The sequence below is a fragment of the Leucoraja erinacea genome, chromosome 1 (assembly GCF_028641065.1).
Source record: "Leucoraja erinacea ecotype New England chromosome 1, Leri_hhj_1, whole genome shotgun sequence".
Classification (NCBI taxonomy): Eukaryota; Metazoa; Chordata; class Chondrichthyes; order Rajiformes; family Rajidae; genus Leucoraja; species Leucoraja erinaceus.
The window spans coordinates 67,864,141-67,881,360 of record NC_073377.1 but is presented as its reverse complement, the minus strand read 5'-3'; the positions used below and the strand labels follow the sequence as shown (position 1 = coordinate 67,881,360).

General features: G+C 44.2%; 1 protein-coding gene across 1 annotated transcript in view; it reads right to left on the bottom strand.

Moving 5' to 3' along the window:
- The window catches only part of commd8 (COMM domain containing 8), a 32,727-nt gene extending 20,734 nt beyond the window's left edge, over nucleotides 1–11,993 (bottom strand). The window contains exons 1-2 of the mRNA XM_055636693.1: nucleotides 11,839–11,993; nucleotides 3,265–3,420 (exon numbers count right to left, since the gene is read on the bottom strand). Of these exons, the coding sequence (XP_055492668.1) occupies nucleotides 3,265–3,420; nucleotides 11,839–11,883 (201 nt within the window). The 5' untranslated portion in view covers nucleotides 11,884–11,993. The remainder of the gene's footprint in view (nucleotides 1–3,264; nucleotides 3,421–11,838) is intronic.
- Nucleotides 11,994–17,220: the final 5,227 nt, after the last annotated feature.

The following is a 17,220-nucleotide window of genomic DNA, read 5'->3' as shown; positions in this document are numbered from 1 at the left end:
CGGAATTTTGTTGCCTTGCAGTCCTACATATAGTAAAAATGACAAAAACACACAATAAACACAAATTAACATCCACCACAGTGAGTTCACCAGGCACCTCCTCACTGTGATGGAAGGCAAAAGTCTTAAGTCTTTGTCTCTTCCCTTCTTATTCTCCCTCTGCACCGAGGCGATCCAGGCTTCAGATGTTGTGACCCCGCCGGGCGATGGTAAGTAATGTCAGTCCCGCGGCTGAATCCGAGCTCTGCGAACAGGCCGGTTCAACTCCGCGGCCCGGGGTGGTCGAAGCTGCCGAAGCTGCCACCCTCCAGTCCAGCGGACGCAGCTGTTGTTGCGGGAGCTCCGGAGAACAGGTCACCAACCTGTGACTGTGAACTCCCGACGATGTCGTCCATTGGGCCCGCGGTCTGGTCGGGTGGCCGTTGCCGCCGGAACACTGCCCCAGCTCTGAGGCCGGGTGGCCGCTGCTCCACTATTAGGCCTCGGCACAGGCGGAGATGGAGACGGGGGATACAACAAGAGAAGTCGCATCCCCCCCGAAGGTAGAGAACAAAAACATGTTTCTCCCCCCCACCCCACACACAACCTAATAAACCAAACATTAACTAAAACAGGACAAAAGAACAAAAAAACAAGAAAAAAACAGACGGTCTGCAGGCGAGCCGCAGCTGCTAAGGCAGCGCCGCCATCTTAACAATTAAATTAACAACTTAACAACTAAATTAATCTCATGCCACTACATGTGCTCCAGTTTTTGATTTGGTATTTTCGTAATTTCCTTTGTTAACCATGGTTGGTTTATCTTTTTCATCGAGTCCTAATTTTTGATTGGTATATATTAATACTGAACATTGTAAAATAGTTGTGTAATGATGTGGCAAGGTGGCATAGTGGTAATGTTGCTGCCTTACAGCACCAGAGACCCAGGTTACATCCTGACTACGGATGCTTGTCTGTATGGAGTTTGTACGTTCTCCCGTGACCTACGTGTGTTTTCTCTGGGATCTCCGGTCTCGTCCCACACTCCAAAGACGTATAGGTTTGTAGGTTAATTGGCTTGGTGTAATTATAAATTGTCCCTAGTGTGTAGGATAGTGCTAGTGTGCGGGGATCGCTGGTCGGTGCGGGCACGGTGAGCCAAATGGCCTGTTTCCGCACTATATCTCTAAATTAAACTAAATACGCTGACCTTTCCTTTAGCTTATTTTCCCAATCTATCTCGATAACTCTTCCTTCATGCCTTTGCATTTGCCTGGATCTAAGTTAAGGACACCGGTTTTAAATATGAGGAGTTCGCTCATAAAGTATATCGAGAATTCTACAATGTTGCAATCATTATTCCTTAGAGATTTCCTTAACAACAAAATTTCCTTTCAATCCTACTTAATTACACTTCACATAATCTAAAATGACTTGTTCCAGAGTACATCGAGTAACATACTCGCTCTCAGAAACGACCCCTGATGCAGTCGACAAATTCCTTTCACGAAACTTTCACCAGCAGGATTTGCCAATCAAAACTCAGATTGAAATCACCCATTGTAATTGCAGTTCCCTTCTTACATGCTTTCGAGAGTTTCTCACCAGCGCATTGATCTCCAATGAGGGAACACTTTGAAGGCTTAAGAGAGTTTGTTTACTTTTACCTGCTATGCCTTATTTCCACCCAATCCAATATCTATAACACCAATGTACCTCTTCTTTTTTGACTATTCATTTGGAACTTTGAATAACCTGGAACATTGAGTTCACAGTCAATGTCACTGCACCCTCATGTCTGTAACAGCTTTTAAATTACAAATGACGTATTCCCAATCAGCACATGTTCTCATGTACCTGCTGTACTTCTCAAAAGTAGAAATCGCAAGTTTGAGAGACAAAGTCTAAGATCGAAAGCGTGGTGGGTCAACAAATAGAAAGTACTTCATAACCCTCCTAACTTCTGCTTCAAGGTGAAGGGAAGATTTTGTGTAGTCAGATGCCGTTAGCTGCCATTAAAAAAAGCCAACTACCAACCTGATTGGATCTTTTTTTTGTACCATTTGATCCATTTGGCTGAACAATTCAAATCAGTTCCTAGTCAAAGTAATAATATAATTTTCCCAGGATACTGATGTTGAGAGACTTGGCTACGGAAGTATTTTAAAATATCAATAACATGGTTAAGAGTGTCTTGTAAGAAATAGTCATAAACATTACTCACCACTTAGCCCAAGCCTGAATATCATTCATGTCGTGCTAATTGAATGGATTGTTTCATAATTTGAGGAATTGTGAATTGAATCTGTATACCACTCATGAACACTCTTAACATTCTCATTTCCAAGCTCTTGATTGAGGGATAGTCTATAATTAAACTGCTGAAGCTGGACGGGACTTAGATCCCACCCTGAGATGATATAGCAGTGATATCCTGAGAATAAGCAAGTTCGGTATTCCAAATAATGCAAGGAATCATGGGATTTGTCAAAGGTCACAAGCAATAAAAACTCTCGGCAGCCATGGACATAGACCTGCGCCTCATCTGCAGCCAGGATCAATCCTGGGTCTCCGGCGCTGCAATTGCTGCCGAACCGCCACTGGTCGCCCCCGTCCGTCCGGGGGCGGCCAGAGACGTCGTGAATTGGATGGGAGCGACGCCCCCAGGCCCACTGCCAGCGCAGAGAAGCAGCACTAAATCCAGCTCAACTCTGCCTGTTAACCTACCACCATGCCAGGACTTACGGGAACGACGGCCCAGGCTTACAGACAGTGCGGAGAAGCAGGGTTAACTCCACGGCTCCGGGCTGGTGTCCTGTCAGTCCAGGCAGGGCTGTAGGTTAACCCGGCGAGACAGGCAGAGTTGAGCTGGATTTAGCGCTGCTTCTCCGCGCTGGCTGTGGGTCTGGGCAGTCGTTCCTGTAAGCCTAGGCAGGTCTGGTAGGTTAACAGGCAGAGTTGAGCCGCATTTTCCAGTTTTTGTTTACATTTTTTCCAGATTTTATTCAAATAGACAAAATATTAACAACTCTTCCTCTCAACAATATATGCCTGTCAGTGTTTCCAGCAAAGACACATTGTTTTAAAAATTATGTTCTTCGCCAACATAAGCAGAAAGCATAGAACCTGATTTACATGGTGAGTGGCGAAATAGTGAATCAATGTTCTCACAGCGAAATAAGATTACTGATCAATCTTTGTGTCATTTTACAGAAATATTAGGCATAGATTTTTTTACATTTACCGCTAAGACTTTATTCATATTCAAAATGTTTTACCACCAACCTCTTCATCTGACAAATGTTTGCTGCAGGCATGTTTTATAAATGCTGTAGCCTCTTCCAGTACCTCCATCCATTCTACAAGACTCCAAACATTTCCATAATCCCGAAACCGTGGAAGTGCATGCCCACAAATACCATCAATTATTCTATGAATGAACTGCAGAAAAGGAAATATAACATTTTAAATGCAAAAAGCACGGTACCATATTCATACAATTCAAGGTCCTCTGTCATACCTTCAAGGTCGGCAGAGGAGCGGCAGGGAGTGCGGGTATCGGCTGAAGAATTGAATTAGAAAAGCAGTGAGTTAGTTAATTAGTTAATTAGTGAATTAGCCAATTTATCAGCTAATATAAGCAAGGTTTGCTCTAGGAGAGCTGCCTTGTTGAGGGAAGAGCCTTGTGAGAAAAGTGTAAGTCTTTGGCTCGAGAGTCGTCGGCGAGGAGGACAAGGTGAGGACACTACGCCAAAAGTTGGAGTGGGTGAGACGCGGTGAAGAAATGACAGGCAAGCTGATTCAGTGTGATGCTTGAAGGATGTGGGAGGTCAGGGACACTGGTCAGGGAAAGTGTGTCCAGGTTCTGCTCCTGAAGAACTGTGTCAGGGAACTGGAGAGGTAACTGGACGACCTCAGGATCATTTGGGAAAACGGAACTTACAGCGAGATCGTTACACCGAAGTTACCGGAAGAGAGAAGGTGGGTGACAGTGAGGAAGGGAAGGAAGCTTGGAGTACAGGAGACCCCAGGAGTTGTACCTCTTGGAAGCTGTTGGGACAGAAGACAGTGGCAATCTGAGCGGCGGACAGGTCTGTGAGTCAAAACATGGCGCTGAGGCAAAGCTGAATAAACAGACGTCAGGCAGAGCCGTGGTAGAGGGCAGAGGATGTGGGGTAGCTCTGTTGGTGAGAGATTAAATTCAGTCCCTTGCAAGGGGTGACATAGGGACTGACAATGGAGAGTCGCTGTGGATAGAATTGAGGAATTGTAAAGGTAAGAAGACACTAATGGAAGTTATCTACAGGCCCCCAAACAGTAGCCTGGATTTTGGGTGCAAGTTGCAGCAGGAGTTAAAATTGGCATGTAACAAAGGTGGTTATGGGAGATTTCAATATGCAGGTAGACTGGGAAAATCAGGTTGGTTCTGGACCCCAAGAAAATGGAGTTTGTAGTGCCTCCGAGATGAATTCTTAGAGCAGCTTGTATTGGAGCCTACCAGAGAGAATACAATTCTGGATTTAGTGTTGTCTAATGAACCAGATTTAATAAGGGAACTCAAGGTAAAGGAACCCTGGGAGGTAGTGACCATAATATGACAAGTTTTAAACTGCAACTTGAGAGGGAGAAGATTATACCAGAAGTGTCAGTGTTGCAATTGAACAAAGGGGACGATGATGGCATGAGAGAGGATCTGGCCAAGATCGACTGGAAAAGGATCCTTGCAGGAATGACGGTGGAACAGCAATGGCAGGAATTTCTGGGCATAATCCAGAAGATGCACGATCATTTCATTCCAAAGAGGAAGAAAGATTCTAAGGGGAATAAGAAGCAACTGTGGCTGACAAGGGAAGTTCAGGACTGTATAAAATTAAAAGAAAAGGTGTATAACATAGCAAAGAATAGCGGGAAGCCAGAGGATTGGGAAACTTTCAAAGGACATCAGAAGGCAACAAAAAGGGCAATACGGGGTGAAAAGATGAAGTACGAAGGTAAGACCAAGCACAGGCTTGACGATCGTTTCGCCCAACACCTCCGCTCAGTTTGCAATAACCAACCTGGTCTCAGCACTCAGTGGCTCAGCACTTCCAACTCCACCTCCCGCTCCGAATCCGACTTTTCTGTCCTGGGCCTCCTCCATTGCCAGGGTGAGTGTCACCGCAAATTGGAGGAGCAGCACCTCATATTTCACTTGGGCAGTTTACACCCCAGGTAGTTTCTTTCGCCCTCCATCCCCTCTCCTGCCCAGCTCTGCAACAGCCTAGTGTCTCCGCCTGTTCCTTTCTTCCCGCCCCACCCCCACATCAGTCTGAAGAGGGTCTCGACCCGAAACGTCACCTATTCCTTTGCTTCAGAGATGCTGCCTCACCCGCTGAGTTTCTCCAGCATTTTTGCCTAAGTACGAAGGCAAGCTCGCCATGAAAGAAGGATAGTAAAAGCTTCTTTAGGTATGTTCAGAGAAAAAGATTAGTAATGACAAATGTGGGTCCCTTGAAGGCAGAAGCAGGTGAAATTATTATGAGGAACAAGGAAATGGCAGAAGAGTTGAATGGGTACTTTGGTTCTGTCTTCACTAAGGAAGACTCAAACAATCTCCCAGATGTACTAGAGGACAGAGGATCTAGGGAGACAAAGGAATTGAAAGCAGTATTGGATAGACTGATGGGATTGAAGACTGATAAATCGACAGGGTCCAATGGTCTGCATCCCAGGGTTCTCAAGGAGGTGGCTCTAGAAATCGTGGATGCATTGGTGATCGTTTTCCAATGTTCTATAGATTCAGGATCAGCTGTGGATTGGAGGATAGCTAATGTTACCCCACTTTTCAAGAAAGGAAAGAGAGCGAAAACGGGGAATTATAGACCAGTTAGCCTGACATCAGTGGTGGGGAAGATGCTGGAGTCAATTATTACAGAAGTAATAACGGCAAATTTGGATGGCAGTAAAAGGATTGGTCCAAGTCAGCATTTGGATGGCAGTAAAGGGATTGGTCCAATCCTGCTCGACTAATCTTCTGGAATTTTTTGAGGATGTGACAAGTAAAATGGATAAAGGAGAGCCAGTGGATGTAGTGTATCTGGATTTTCAGAAAGCCTTTGATAAGGTCCCACACCGGAGATTAGTGGGCAAAATTCGAGCACATGGTATTGGGGGTAGGGTATTGACATGGATAAAGAATTGGTTGGCAAACAGGAAACAAAGAGTAGGAATAAACAGGTCCCTGTCAGAATGGGTCGGGTGCTTTTCGGCGTTGCCGTTTTGGCGCCACTGTTTCGGCACCTCGGTTTATAATATCTGTACTCATCAGAACTCTAACCCTAACCCTGACCCTAACACCCCGAAACGGAGGCGCCGAATGGTACCATTCCGGTCAGAATGGCAGGCCACTCAGTGGCGAGTGGAGTGCCGCAAGGCTTGGTGCTGGAGCCGCAACTATATACAATATATATTAATGATTTAGATGATGGAACTCAAAGTAACACTAGCAAATTTGCAGATGACACAATGCTGGGTGGCAGTGTAAACTGTGAAGAGGATGCTAGGAGGCTGCAGGGTGATCTGGACAGGTTGAGTGAGTGGGCAGATGCAGTATAATGTGGATAAATGTGAGGTTATCCACGTTGGTGGCAAAACACGGAGGCAGATTATTATCTCAATGGTGTCAGATTAGGAAAAAGGGAATTGCAACAAGACCTGGGTGTCCTTGTACACCAGTCACTGAAAGTAAACATGCAGGTATAACAACGAGAGGATTTGAGCATAGGAGTAAAGAGATCTTCTGCAGTTGTACAGGGCCCTGGTGAGACCACATATGGAGTATTGTGTGCAGTTTTGGTCTCCTAATTTGAGGAAGGACATCCTTGCTATTGAAGGAGTGCAGCCTAGGTTCACAAGGTTAATCCTCAGGACTGTCATATGAGGAGAGATGGGAAAGACTGGGCTGGTATTCACTGGAATTTGGAAGGATAACAGTGGATCTTATAGAAACATATAAAATTATAAAAGGACTGGACAAGCTAGATGCAGGAAAAAAATTCCCAATGTTGGGGGAGTTCAGAACCAGGGGCCACAGTCTAAGAATAAAAGGGAGGCCATTTAAAACTGAGATGAGAAAAAACTTTTTCACCCAGAGAGTTGTGAATTTGTGGAATTCTCTGCCACAGAAGGCAGTGGAGGCCAATTCACTGAATGAATTTAAAAGAGAGTTAGATAGAGCTCCAGGGGATAGCGGAATCAAGGGGTATGGGGAGAAGGCAGGAACGGGGTACTGGTTGTGGATGATCACAATGAATGGTGGTGCTGGCTCGAAGGGCCGAAAGGCCTCCTCCTGCACCTATGGTATTTGGAGAGGATTTGTAAGGAAATTGCTAGATCCTTAGCATAGTCATAGTGACACAGTGTGGAAACAGGCCCTGCAGCCCAACTTGCCCACACCGGCCAACATGTCGCAGTTGCACCAGTCCCACCTGTCCGCATTTGGCCCATATCGCTTCAAACCTGTCCTATCCATGTACCTGTCTAACTTTTTCTTAAATGTTGGTATAGTCCCTGCCTCAACTACCTCATCTGGCAGCTTGTTCCATTCCCCCACCAACCTTTGTGTGAAAAAGGTACCCCTCAGATTCCTATTAATCTTTTCCCCTTCACCTTATACCTATGTCCTCTGGTTCTCTCCTTGGAACCCATGCGATCTAACCTTCCAGAGCAACCGACCATGCGGGACTTTGTTGAATGCTTTGCTGAATACATCTACAGCTCTGCCCTCATCGACCTTTTTGGTCACATCTTCAAAAGCAATCAGTTTTGTGAGACACGACCTCCCACATACAAATCCATGCCGATTATCCCTAATCAGCCCTTGTAGTCTAAATGCCTGTATATCCCATCCTTCAGAATACTCTCTAATGACTTTCCAACTACAGATGTGAAGCTTACTGGCTTATAGTTCCCAGCATTTTCGCTGCTGTCTTTCTTGAATAAAGGCACCACTTGCCACCCTCCAGGCTTCTAGCATCTCTCCTATCATAAGGTCATGTGATAGGAGTAGAATTAGGCCATTCAACCCATCAAGTCTACTCTGCCATGGCTGATCTATCTCTCCCTCCTAACCCCATTCTCCTGCCTTCTCCCCATAACCTCTGACACCAGTACTAATCAAGAATCCATGTATCTCTGCCTTAAACATATCCACTGACTGCCTTCACGGCCTCCTGTGGGAAAGAATTAGACAGATTCACCACCCTCTGACTAAAGAAATTTCTCCTCATCTCCTTCCTAAAAGAACATCCTTTAATTCTGAGGCTATGACCTCTAGTCCTAGAATCTCCCACTAGTGGAAACATCCTCTCCACATCCACTCCATCCAAGCCTTTCACTATTCTGTATGTTTCAATGAGGTCCCCCCTCATTCTTCTGAACTCCAGCGAGAACAGGCCCAGTGTCGCCAAACGCTCATCATAGGTTAACCTACTCATTCCTGGGATCATTCTTGTAAACCTCCGCTAGATCCTCTCCACAGCCAGCACATCATTCCTCAGATATGGTACCCAAATTTGCTCACAATATTCCAAATGCGGCCTGACCAGCGCCTTATTGAGCCTTAGCATGACATCCCTTTTTTTGTATACAAGCCCTCTTGAAATAAACTACCAATTCGACTTGTAGATTAACTTTTTGGGAATCCTGCACCAGCTCTCCCAAGTCCCTTTGCACCTCCGATTTCTGTATTCTCTCCACATTTAGAAAGTAGTCTATGCCATTATTCCTACTACCAAAATGCATGACCATACTTAGCTACACTATATCCCATCTGCCACTTCTCTGCCCACTCTCCCAACCTGTCCAAGTCCTTCTGCAGAGTCCCTGCTTTCTCTACACTACCTGCCCTTCCATCTATTTTCATATCTGCAAACTTTGCCACAAAGCCTTCAATCCCCTCGTCCAAATGAATAACATAGTGTAACACAGTAAATATATGTATTTAATGTATTTAAAGAGGAGTGAAAACTTTCAACCAGGGCCTCCACAATTTCCTCTCAGGTATCTCACAATGTCCTCGGATATATCTGATCAGGCCCTTGCGATTTGTCCACCTTCATACACGATAGTACCTTCAGCACCTCTTCAACCAAAACACTGACTGCTCTCAGGACACTTCCATTGACTGCCCCTAGTTCCTCCGTCCTCCTGATTTTCTCCTTGGTAAATGCAGCGGAAAAATACTCATTGAGGACCTTGCCCGGCTCCTGTGGCTTCACACATTATTGACTGCTTTGACTCCTATGGAGTCCCACTCTCTCTATAGTTACCATTTCCCCCATTATGTATTTATAATTTATAATCTTGGGATTGTCCTTAATGCCAGAGCTCTCTCCTACCCAATTCATTTCTTACTTTGCTCCTTAAATCCCAAAACTCATCCAGGGATACACTTGACCCCAGCTGCCTATACCTGTCCCATGTTTCCTTCTTATTCCTGATTAATGCCTCACTTTCAATCATCAGCCAAGCTTCCTTACATTTGCCTGCTTTGCCTTTCACTGTAACAGGGCTGTGCATATCCTGAGCTCTTGTCAGCACACTTTTAAAAACATCCCACTTGGTTGATGTTTCTTTCCCCTCAAACAACCTGCTCCAATCAACTTGAGCGCGAAGTTCTCTCATATCCTCATTGTTGGCCTTATCCACTGGCTCCTCCACAAACACTTCATTCACTTGCCCTTCCCAATTTTTGTGTCTTTGGTAGCCACAGGTAAGGTTTGGGAAGTCTGGAGAATGGACCTTTATTTAAGATGGAAAGCAAGGATGCCAGTAAACTACAGGCCGGTGAGCTTTACATCAATCATCGAAATGTTGTTGGAAGGGGATTCTGTCAGATAGGATTTATTTGGAAATATTAGGGATAGTTAGTATGACTGTGCATGGAACATCATGTCTCATGAATTTGATCAGGTTTTTTGATGAGGACCTCAAGGATTGAAAATTGAGAGAGTCAAGAGTGTTTTATTGTCATATGTCCCAGATAGGACAATGAAATTCTTACTGGCTGCAACACAACAGAATATTTAAACATAGTACATAACAGGAGAAGAAAAAAAAGTTCAGTGTGTGTATACACATGCACACATACTCCATAAATAACAAATATAGTGCAATAATAATAGTCTGTTGCATTTCAGAGCTTATTTGTTGGCGTGTTTAATAGCCTGATGGTGGTAGGAAAGTAGCTGTTCCTGAATTTGGACGTTAAGAGAAACATTTTAAAAGACCAACAACCAAATTTCCCTAATGTTATAAAAGTCGCTTAAATGGCACTATTTGAGTGGCCTCCACCATCACCTCTGCAGTCACTTTCCAAGCACTTACCAATCTCTGTAGGGGGGAAAAAAAACTTGCCCTGCACATCTCCTTTTAAACTTTCCCTATGAACTCCAGTATTTGCCATTTCCACGCTGGGCAAGTTTTGATCGTGTACCCTGCCGATGCCTCTCATTATCAGGTCTGTGATTAGATTCCCATCTAGTCCCACAAGAAAGATGGAAGCACAACCATCTTACCAGCACTCAAGCAGGGTGTCAGCAGGATGCAGTGCACATGGAACTGTACCTCAGCACATCTAGCAACTGTAGCTAGTTGATTAACTATTGCAGAAGCTAAGGGGGAAGGGGGAGGTGGGGATGCTGAGCTCCAAACGAGCTGACAGTACCTGCAGGATCTGTAACCTGCCATGCACGGCACGGGGTACTGATTGGGGATGATCAACCATGATCACATTGAATGGCGGTGCTGGCTCCAAGGGCCGAATGCACCTGTTGTCTATTATCGCACGCGCACACTCGCGCTGGTTGGAAGGCTGGTTGCGCGGGCCGCTCGATGACTGTTCTTGCGCAACAGGCACATGGGAGGTGCAAATGTCATGTGGCTATATAATTCTATAATCATTTTACATCTAATCCAGGCAGTATCCAGCACCCTCTCCAAAGCCTCCATATCTTTCCTGTAATGTGGTGACCAGAACGGCACACAATGCTCCAAATGCTGCCCAATTAATTTTTTATAAAAATGACTTCTTGACTTTTACACTCAATGACTGATGAAGATAACCATACCATAAGCCTTCTTTACCATTCCGTCTACTTGTGTTGCCACTTTCAAGGAGTTATGCAGTTGGTCCCCAAGGTCCCTCTATGTATCAATGCTATTAAAGGTCTTGCCATTAACTGTAGACTTTCCCCATCCATTCAACCTCCCAAAAGCGTAACATTTCACACCTGCTCTGAGTAAATTCTATCTGCCATTTCTCCGCCGATATCAGTAACTGTTCAATATACTATACACTTTGACTCGTTGCCCGCAACTCAACCAATCTTGGTATCATCTGCAAACTTACGAACCAACCCATCTAAATGTTTATCCCAATCGTTTTTATATGTCATGAACAAATGACTTCACAACACAATCCCTACGGACCACCGTGAACACTTGAACAAGTTATCGTTGGCAGTTTGGATTTAAAAGGGGTGACTTTTAATAACTAAGTTAGACACAAAGTGCCGGAGTAACTAACTCAGCGGGACAGACATGCAGCATCTCTGGAGAGAAGGAATAGGTGACGTTTCGGGTCGAGACCCTTCCAACACTGAGCAAACTTTCTTTCACGCCCTTAGTTTCATGCTGCAGAGAGCTCCATAAAACTGCTTTAAGATCAGAACCAGGTGAAGGAAGGGCCAATAGACCGAGGCCTGCGCTTCCTGCAGACACTGCGCCGCCCAGCAAGTCTGCAGCCTCGGGCTCCAGGTGATCCCCAGTCCGAGCTGGTGGAGCGGGACCCGCGGCCGCCACTGACAGAGACAGACTTACCCTGGGACAGTCGCCGGGCGGCAACTTCTCCAGCAGCTGCGCCATCTTCCAGGCCCGGGGCGCGCGCACGCTCGCTTGGCCAGGCCAAACAATGCTCGTGCACGAGCACGCGGCACTGGCGTCTCGTGCACGAGCCGCTTGGTCGTGGACAGCGCGCGTGCACGTGGTCCCTGGACACCCGGGTTGCAGCAAAGATACTTCCCCGCCCCCCCCCCCGCTCAGCTCATCCCCTCTTCTCTTGCCCCTGGCTTCGGCAGTGTAATTAATCAACGAGCTGCATGGGGGAAGGTAGTTGAGGCAGGGACTATAAGATAACAACATTTAAGAAACATTTAGACAGGTACAGACATGGTGTAGGAAAGAACTGCAGGTGCTGGTTTAAATCGAAGGAAGACACAAAAAGCTGGAGTAACAGCGGGACAGGCAGCATCTCTGGAGAAAAGGAATGGGCGACGTTTCGGGCCGAGACCCTTCTGTGCGCGACGTTTCGGTTGTCAATAAATTGAATCATTTCATTTCATTTCTTCAGTACATGGATAGGACTGGTTTGGAGGGATTATGGGCCAACACAGGCAGGTGGGACTGGTGTAGAAAGGACATGTTGGTCAGTATTGGGCAAGTTGGGCTGAAGAGCCTGTTTCCATGCTGTATGACTGAGCTACATGCTCGCTTCACTGGATGTGCTAAAGATACCGTTCCATGCAGGGGCGGAAAACCCGGGGGGGGGGGGGGGGGCAGAGGGGACACGTCCCCCCCCCCCATGTTTTCAGAAGTGGTGGACATCCCCCCCCCCAAGTTTTTGTGATCCCGATTTTAAAATCTCCGCTTTTAGCACTGGATTGAGCCTCCGAAGCCTCGTGCATGAGTGTGCATGCGCGCGTGGCCGCCAAGAAATTGTGTCCCCCGTCCCCTCCATGTTTTGATAGTGAGTTCCGCTCTTGGTTCCACGTGCACTGCAGCCTGCTGGCACGTTGCTCGAGTGTTAAGATGGTTGTGCTTCCATCTCTCTGGTGGGACTAGATGGGAATATAGTCACAGGCGGCAACAGTAACATCTGGGCATAAAAAACTGCAGATGCTGGAAACTTGCATAAAAAGACTGACTGAAGAAGGTCCCCGACCCGAAAGTTGTCTGTCCATTTTCCTTCGTAGATGCTGCCTGACCCGCTGAGATCTTCCAACCCACTTCCTCCTGATGTCACATTCTCAATAGGGGGGGTTGCACGTAAGGTCATCGGGTCAAAGAGGGTGAGGTACGGAGCTGCTCAATCCACGTGTAGTACATGGCAGCTTCCGGCATATACTGTTAATACACGAAACGCGCACTTTCTTACCCGTTAAAAACCGCCAAAATTGTCATTTTTTTGCGCTGTAAATAATTGTAGAAATCGGGGTAAGTGTGAGAGACATTTATCCTACTTCCAAAGGTGAGGAGAAATGGTGGTAGAGAGAAGCAAGAGCTGAAGCGACAACAGCTAAAATGGTTGACGAACATTGGCCTTGCAGATATCAAGATATAAAATATTGGCAATTATCCCATTTGCTCACTGCATTTCAGCAACAGTAAGGTATTATTTGTGTTTTTTCTTGATTACTTTGGTATCTAAAAAGTTTCAGAAGTGATAAATCTGGCTGTAAAATTTTAAAATTGCCCATGGTTCTGAAGTGCGTTTTATATGCAAAGAGAAAATGCTTCTGAAGCTAAATTTAAAATTAAAAACATCTCCAGACTTACGAGTGGTGTGTGGATAAGTAAGTTTTCTATCATTATGTATTGAGATGTATATTTTGGCAAATAATAAAATGTCCTGACAGCTTAAACACCCACTCCCTTTCAAAGATATTGTCAATTTGCTGAGGTTGATTATGTCCAATTAACAGCTAATAATTATGCCATTCCTTGGCTTGTATCTGAGTAAAATGTAATTCAAAACCCACGTATGGTTTGAGATTTTTTTTAATTACAAATTTTTCTTCAGAAGCATTTTCTTTTTGCATGTAAAAACCCACTTCAGAACCATGAGCGATTTTAACATTTTATAGCCAGATTTATCACTTCTGAAACTTTAGATACCAAAGGAATCGAGAAAAATCTCAAATAATGCCTCACTGTTGATGAGATGCAGTGAGCAAATGTGATAATTGCAAAAATTTCAATCTTGATATTTGCACGGCCAATATTTGCCAACCACTTTAGCTGTTGTTGTCCCTTCAGCTTTCGCTTCTCTCTACTGTCATTTCTCCTCACTTTTGGAATTCTGGTAGGATAAATGTCTCCCACGCTTACCCCGATTTCCATAATTATTTACATAAAAATTGACCATTTTGGCGGTTTTTAACGGGCCCGCTACGCTGGAAACAATGGTAAGTGCTTACCTGCCGTTCATCGCGTGTACTCCAGTTGGCGTTGCGTGACAACAGTATGGGTCACGGATCGTAATCCGACTGCCGTGCAAACCCCCCTATAGCTGTACAAGCTGCTGGCAACATATGTTATCATCTTGTTATTTGTGAGAGCAAACTATACACACATTGGCTGATATTTCTAATGGTACAATAGTGACTACAAATCATACTTTGTGTCATCCTGAAAAGTATGTAAAACACAATTGTGATTTTGTTTGTTTTATTTCAAGCTCTTACTTTCTACTTTTCTTCCCTACTCCACAAACATAACCTTACAGTTGCACGTCCCTTAATTTAAGTAACCAAGAACAAACTGACTTGGATTCCAGAGGTGAATGGAGAGTGACTGCCCTTGACATTAAGCCAGTGTTTGACATCAAGGAACCTCTGATGCTTGGAGCCAATAAGAAAAATAATTATCCCAGCCTCAGGACATTAGTGTAGGCTTTTTGGGGGCAGTGCCCTCGGCCCAACCATCATTTGCTGTTTCTTCAATGACCTTCCTTCCAGGTCAGAAGTGAGGATGTATGCTTGTGTTTGCACAATTTTGTGCACAACTTCTCAACTAATAAAAGAGACACAAACAACATCAGACATATGATGATATGACAGTCAATCCCCATCTTAATGGTTTAATTCCCTTCCTTTGATCTTTAATGGCATTATCTTTGCCAAGAACTCCCCCCAACCCACCCCGCCAATCATCATTCCAGAGTCCAGATTAGGACCAATAAGTATTACCACCATAAGAGCAACAACGACTGATTCACCTTCCTAATACAAACAAAAACACAAGACTGTGATGGAAAATTGTCGACTTGCCTGAGTGAGTGCAGCTTGAACAACACTTGAGAAACTCAACACCATCCAGGATAAAGCAGCCCGCTTCATTATATCCCATCTGCTGTAAACATTAATTCCCTGTGGCACTGCTGCATTTACAAAATGAACTGCAGTCACTCACCTGGACTATTAAAGCAGCAAACCATCTACCACTGAAAGGAAGGGCTTTGAGTACATGAAAATACCAGCAAGTTCACCTCGAAGAAACACCATCTTGATTTAGAAGCATATTCTTTCTCATTGGTGATTTTAAATACTAGAATTCTTAAAGCTCCATGGGAATGCCTTATCTTACACTTTAGGAAGACAACTCAAGACTACCTTTTCAAGTGATTTAAGGATGAATGATAGATACAGGTCTTAGTGGCGATGTCGGGAGAACTACCCCATTAAAAAAATTAAAAAGATGAAGCTAGGTATGGCATATGGACACCAAATGCTTGTTCCAGGAAAAAAGAAGATGGACGTGCTGCCTACACTGGTGTGGACACGGAGGGAGTGCCATGAGTGCAGTGATCTCAGTGTTTGTGGGGATATCGCTCCATGAGGACATCCTGGAATCTAGTAAGAGTGTGGACGGCTTTCTGACTGTTTAGGCAGGTAGGGACTGCAGAGAGAGTGACAGCGGTCGGTACAAGTCTGGTCACATCACGGTGAAGGAGCGTGTCTAGCCCGGACATTGAACTGATGGCTGTGGGTCTCCTCTTATGGGAATCCCCAAGGTGCACAGCATATGCTGCTGTGGTGGCTGTTTAAGTCTATGTTTAATCTTTATGTAGTTATGTATCTCGTTGCTTTTTTTTGTATGACTGGTAAATCAAATTTCACTGTACCTCTGTACACGTGACAAGAAAGAACAATTGAACCATTGAAATTGCAGTTGTAGCTGGAAGATATCAGCAAGAGCATTCTTTGTCTCTGTAATGTAAATGTCTCAATAACTCCAGTCTCCATCATTCTAAATACACCTAAATCTATTCTATTCAGCTATGACAATATACATTGATTAATCATCCACGTTAGAATGGTGCAAACAGTTCCATAGGTTCATAACACTGGGTGGATACATTTCTTTTCATTTAAGATGTATAAATTAATATTACTTAATTTTTAATCTATGCAGAAAAAATTGTAAAGTTAAGCCCTGTAATAACAAGCTAGTCAGTTTGGTGAAATGTTTCAGAGCTAATTTGAAGCACCTAGTGATTTGGACAAATATACTTAACAGAAAGCTAGTATGAATTTATTAAACGCAGATTATCTTTAAATAAAATGATGGTTTTACTTGATGAGATAACAGAGAGGATTGATAAGGGAAATGTGACGTGAATGGACTTTCAACAGAAATAATAGTGTAGACCACAGAATAAAAAGAGGCAGTAGCAATGTGGGTAGAAAGTTGACCCCATTTCAGAAAGCAGAGAGCAGCAGTGAATGGGTGATTTTTAGAATGGTGGGAAGAGCATAATGGTGTTTGTATATAGTTATATAAATATGTCAGATGTTCAGAGAATGTCAATGTCAATACGTGTGCATATAAGGGGTTATTTGCTATTAGAATTGGAATAAACTGTCCAAGACTCCTTTGTCTTGTAACTATCAGTAAAACATATCTGCAGTCCAGTGGTACCCATGATCCACCTTATGATACATTATAATTGGCAATGAGAATTAACATAAAGGGAAAAAGAAGCATTGTGCCTTTAGGAGAAGCTTATTACTTCTTACTTCCTGGCGCTCACTTGCCCAAAAGGATCGATCTTCTGACTACACACTCAGTCATAGGTCAGTTTAAAGGGAGACAGGTAGCTCCTTCTGCTTGCTATAGAATCACACATGATTGCAAAGGACAGTTAGAAAAGTTGATGTAAAACTAAAACAATGAATACCCTGAATGCGATTAAAAGTGGAACAAGGTTGGAGTAAAATTACAGATACACAGGGGTTTGAGGAGAGAAATGTTGTTTTGGTGGGAAAAATAAGAAAATGGCGACTCAGAGGCAAGCTTTTAGGTATTTTATAGGTATATAATGTGTGCTAATTATTCACAGAGGATAGAGATCTTTCTGATGGCCTGTGATATTCTTAAGTTGGAGAACATGTGTTGAAAATACGTAAACATTAAACATGTAAC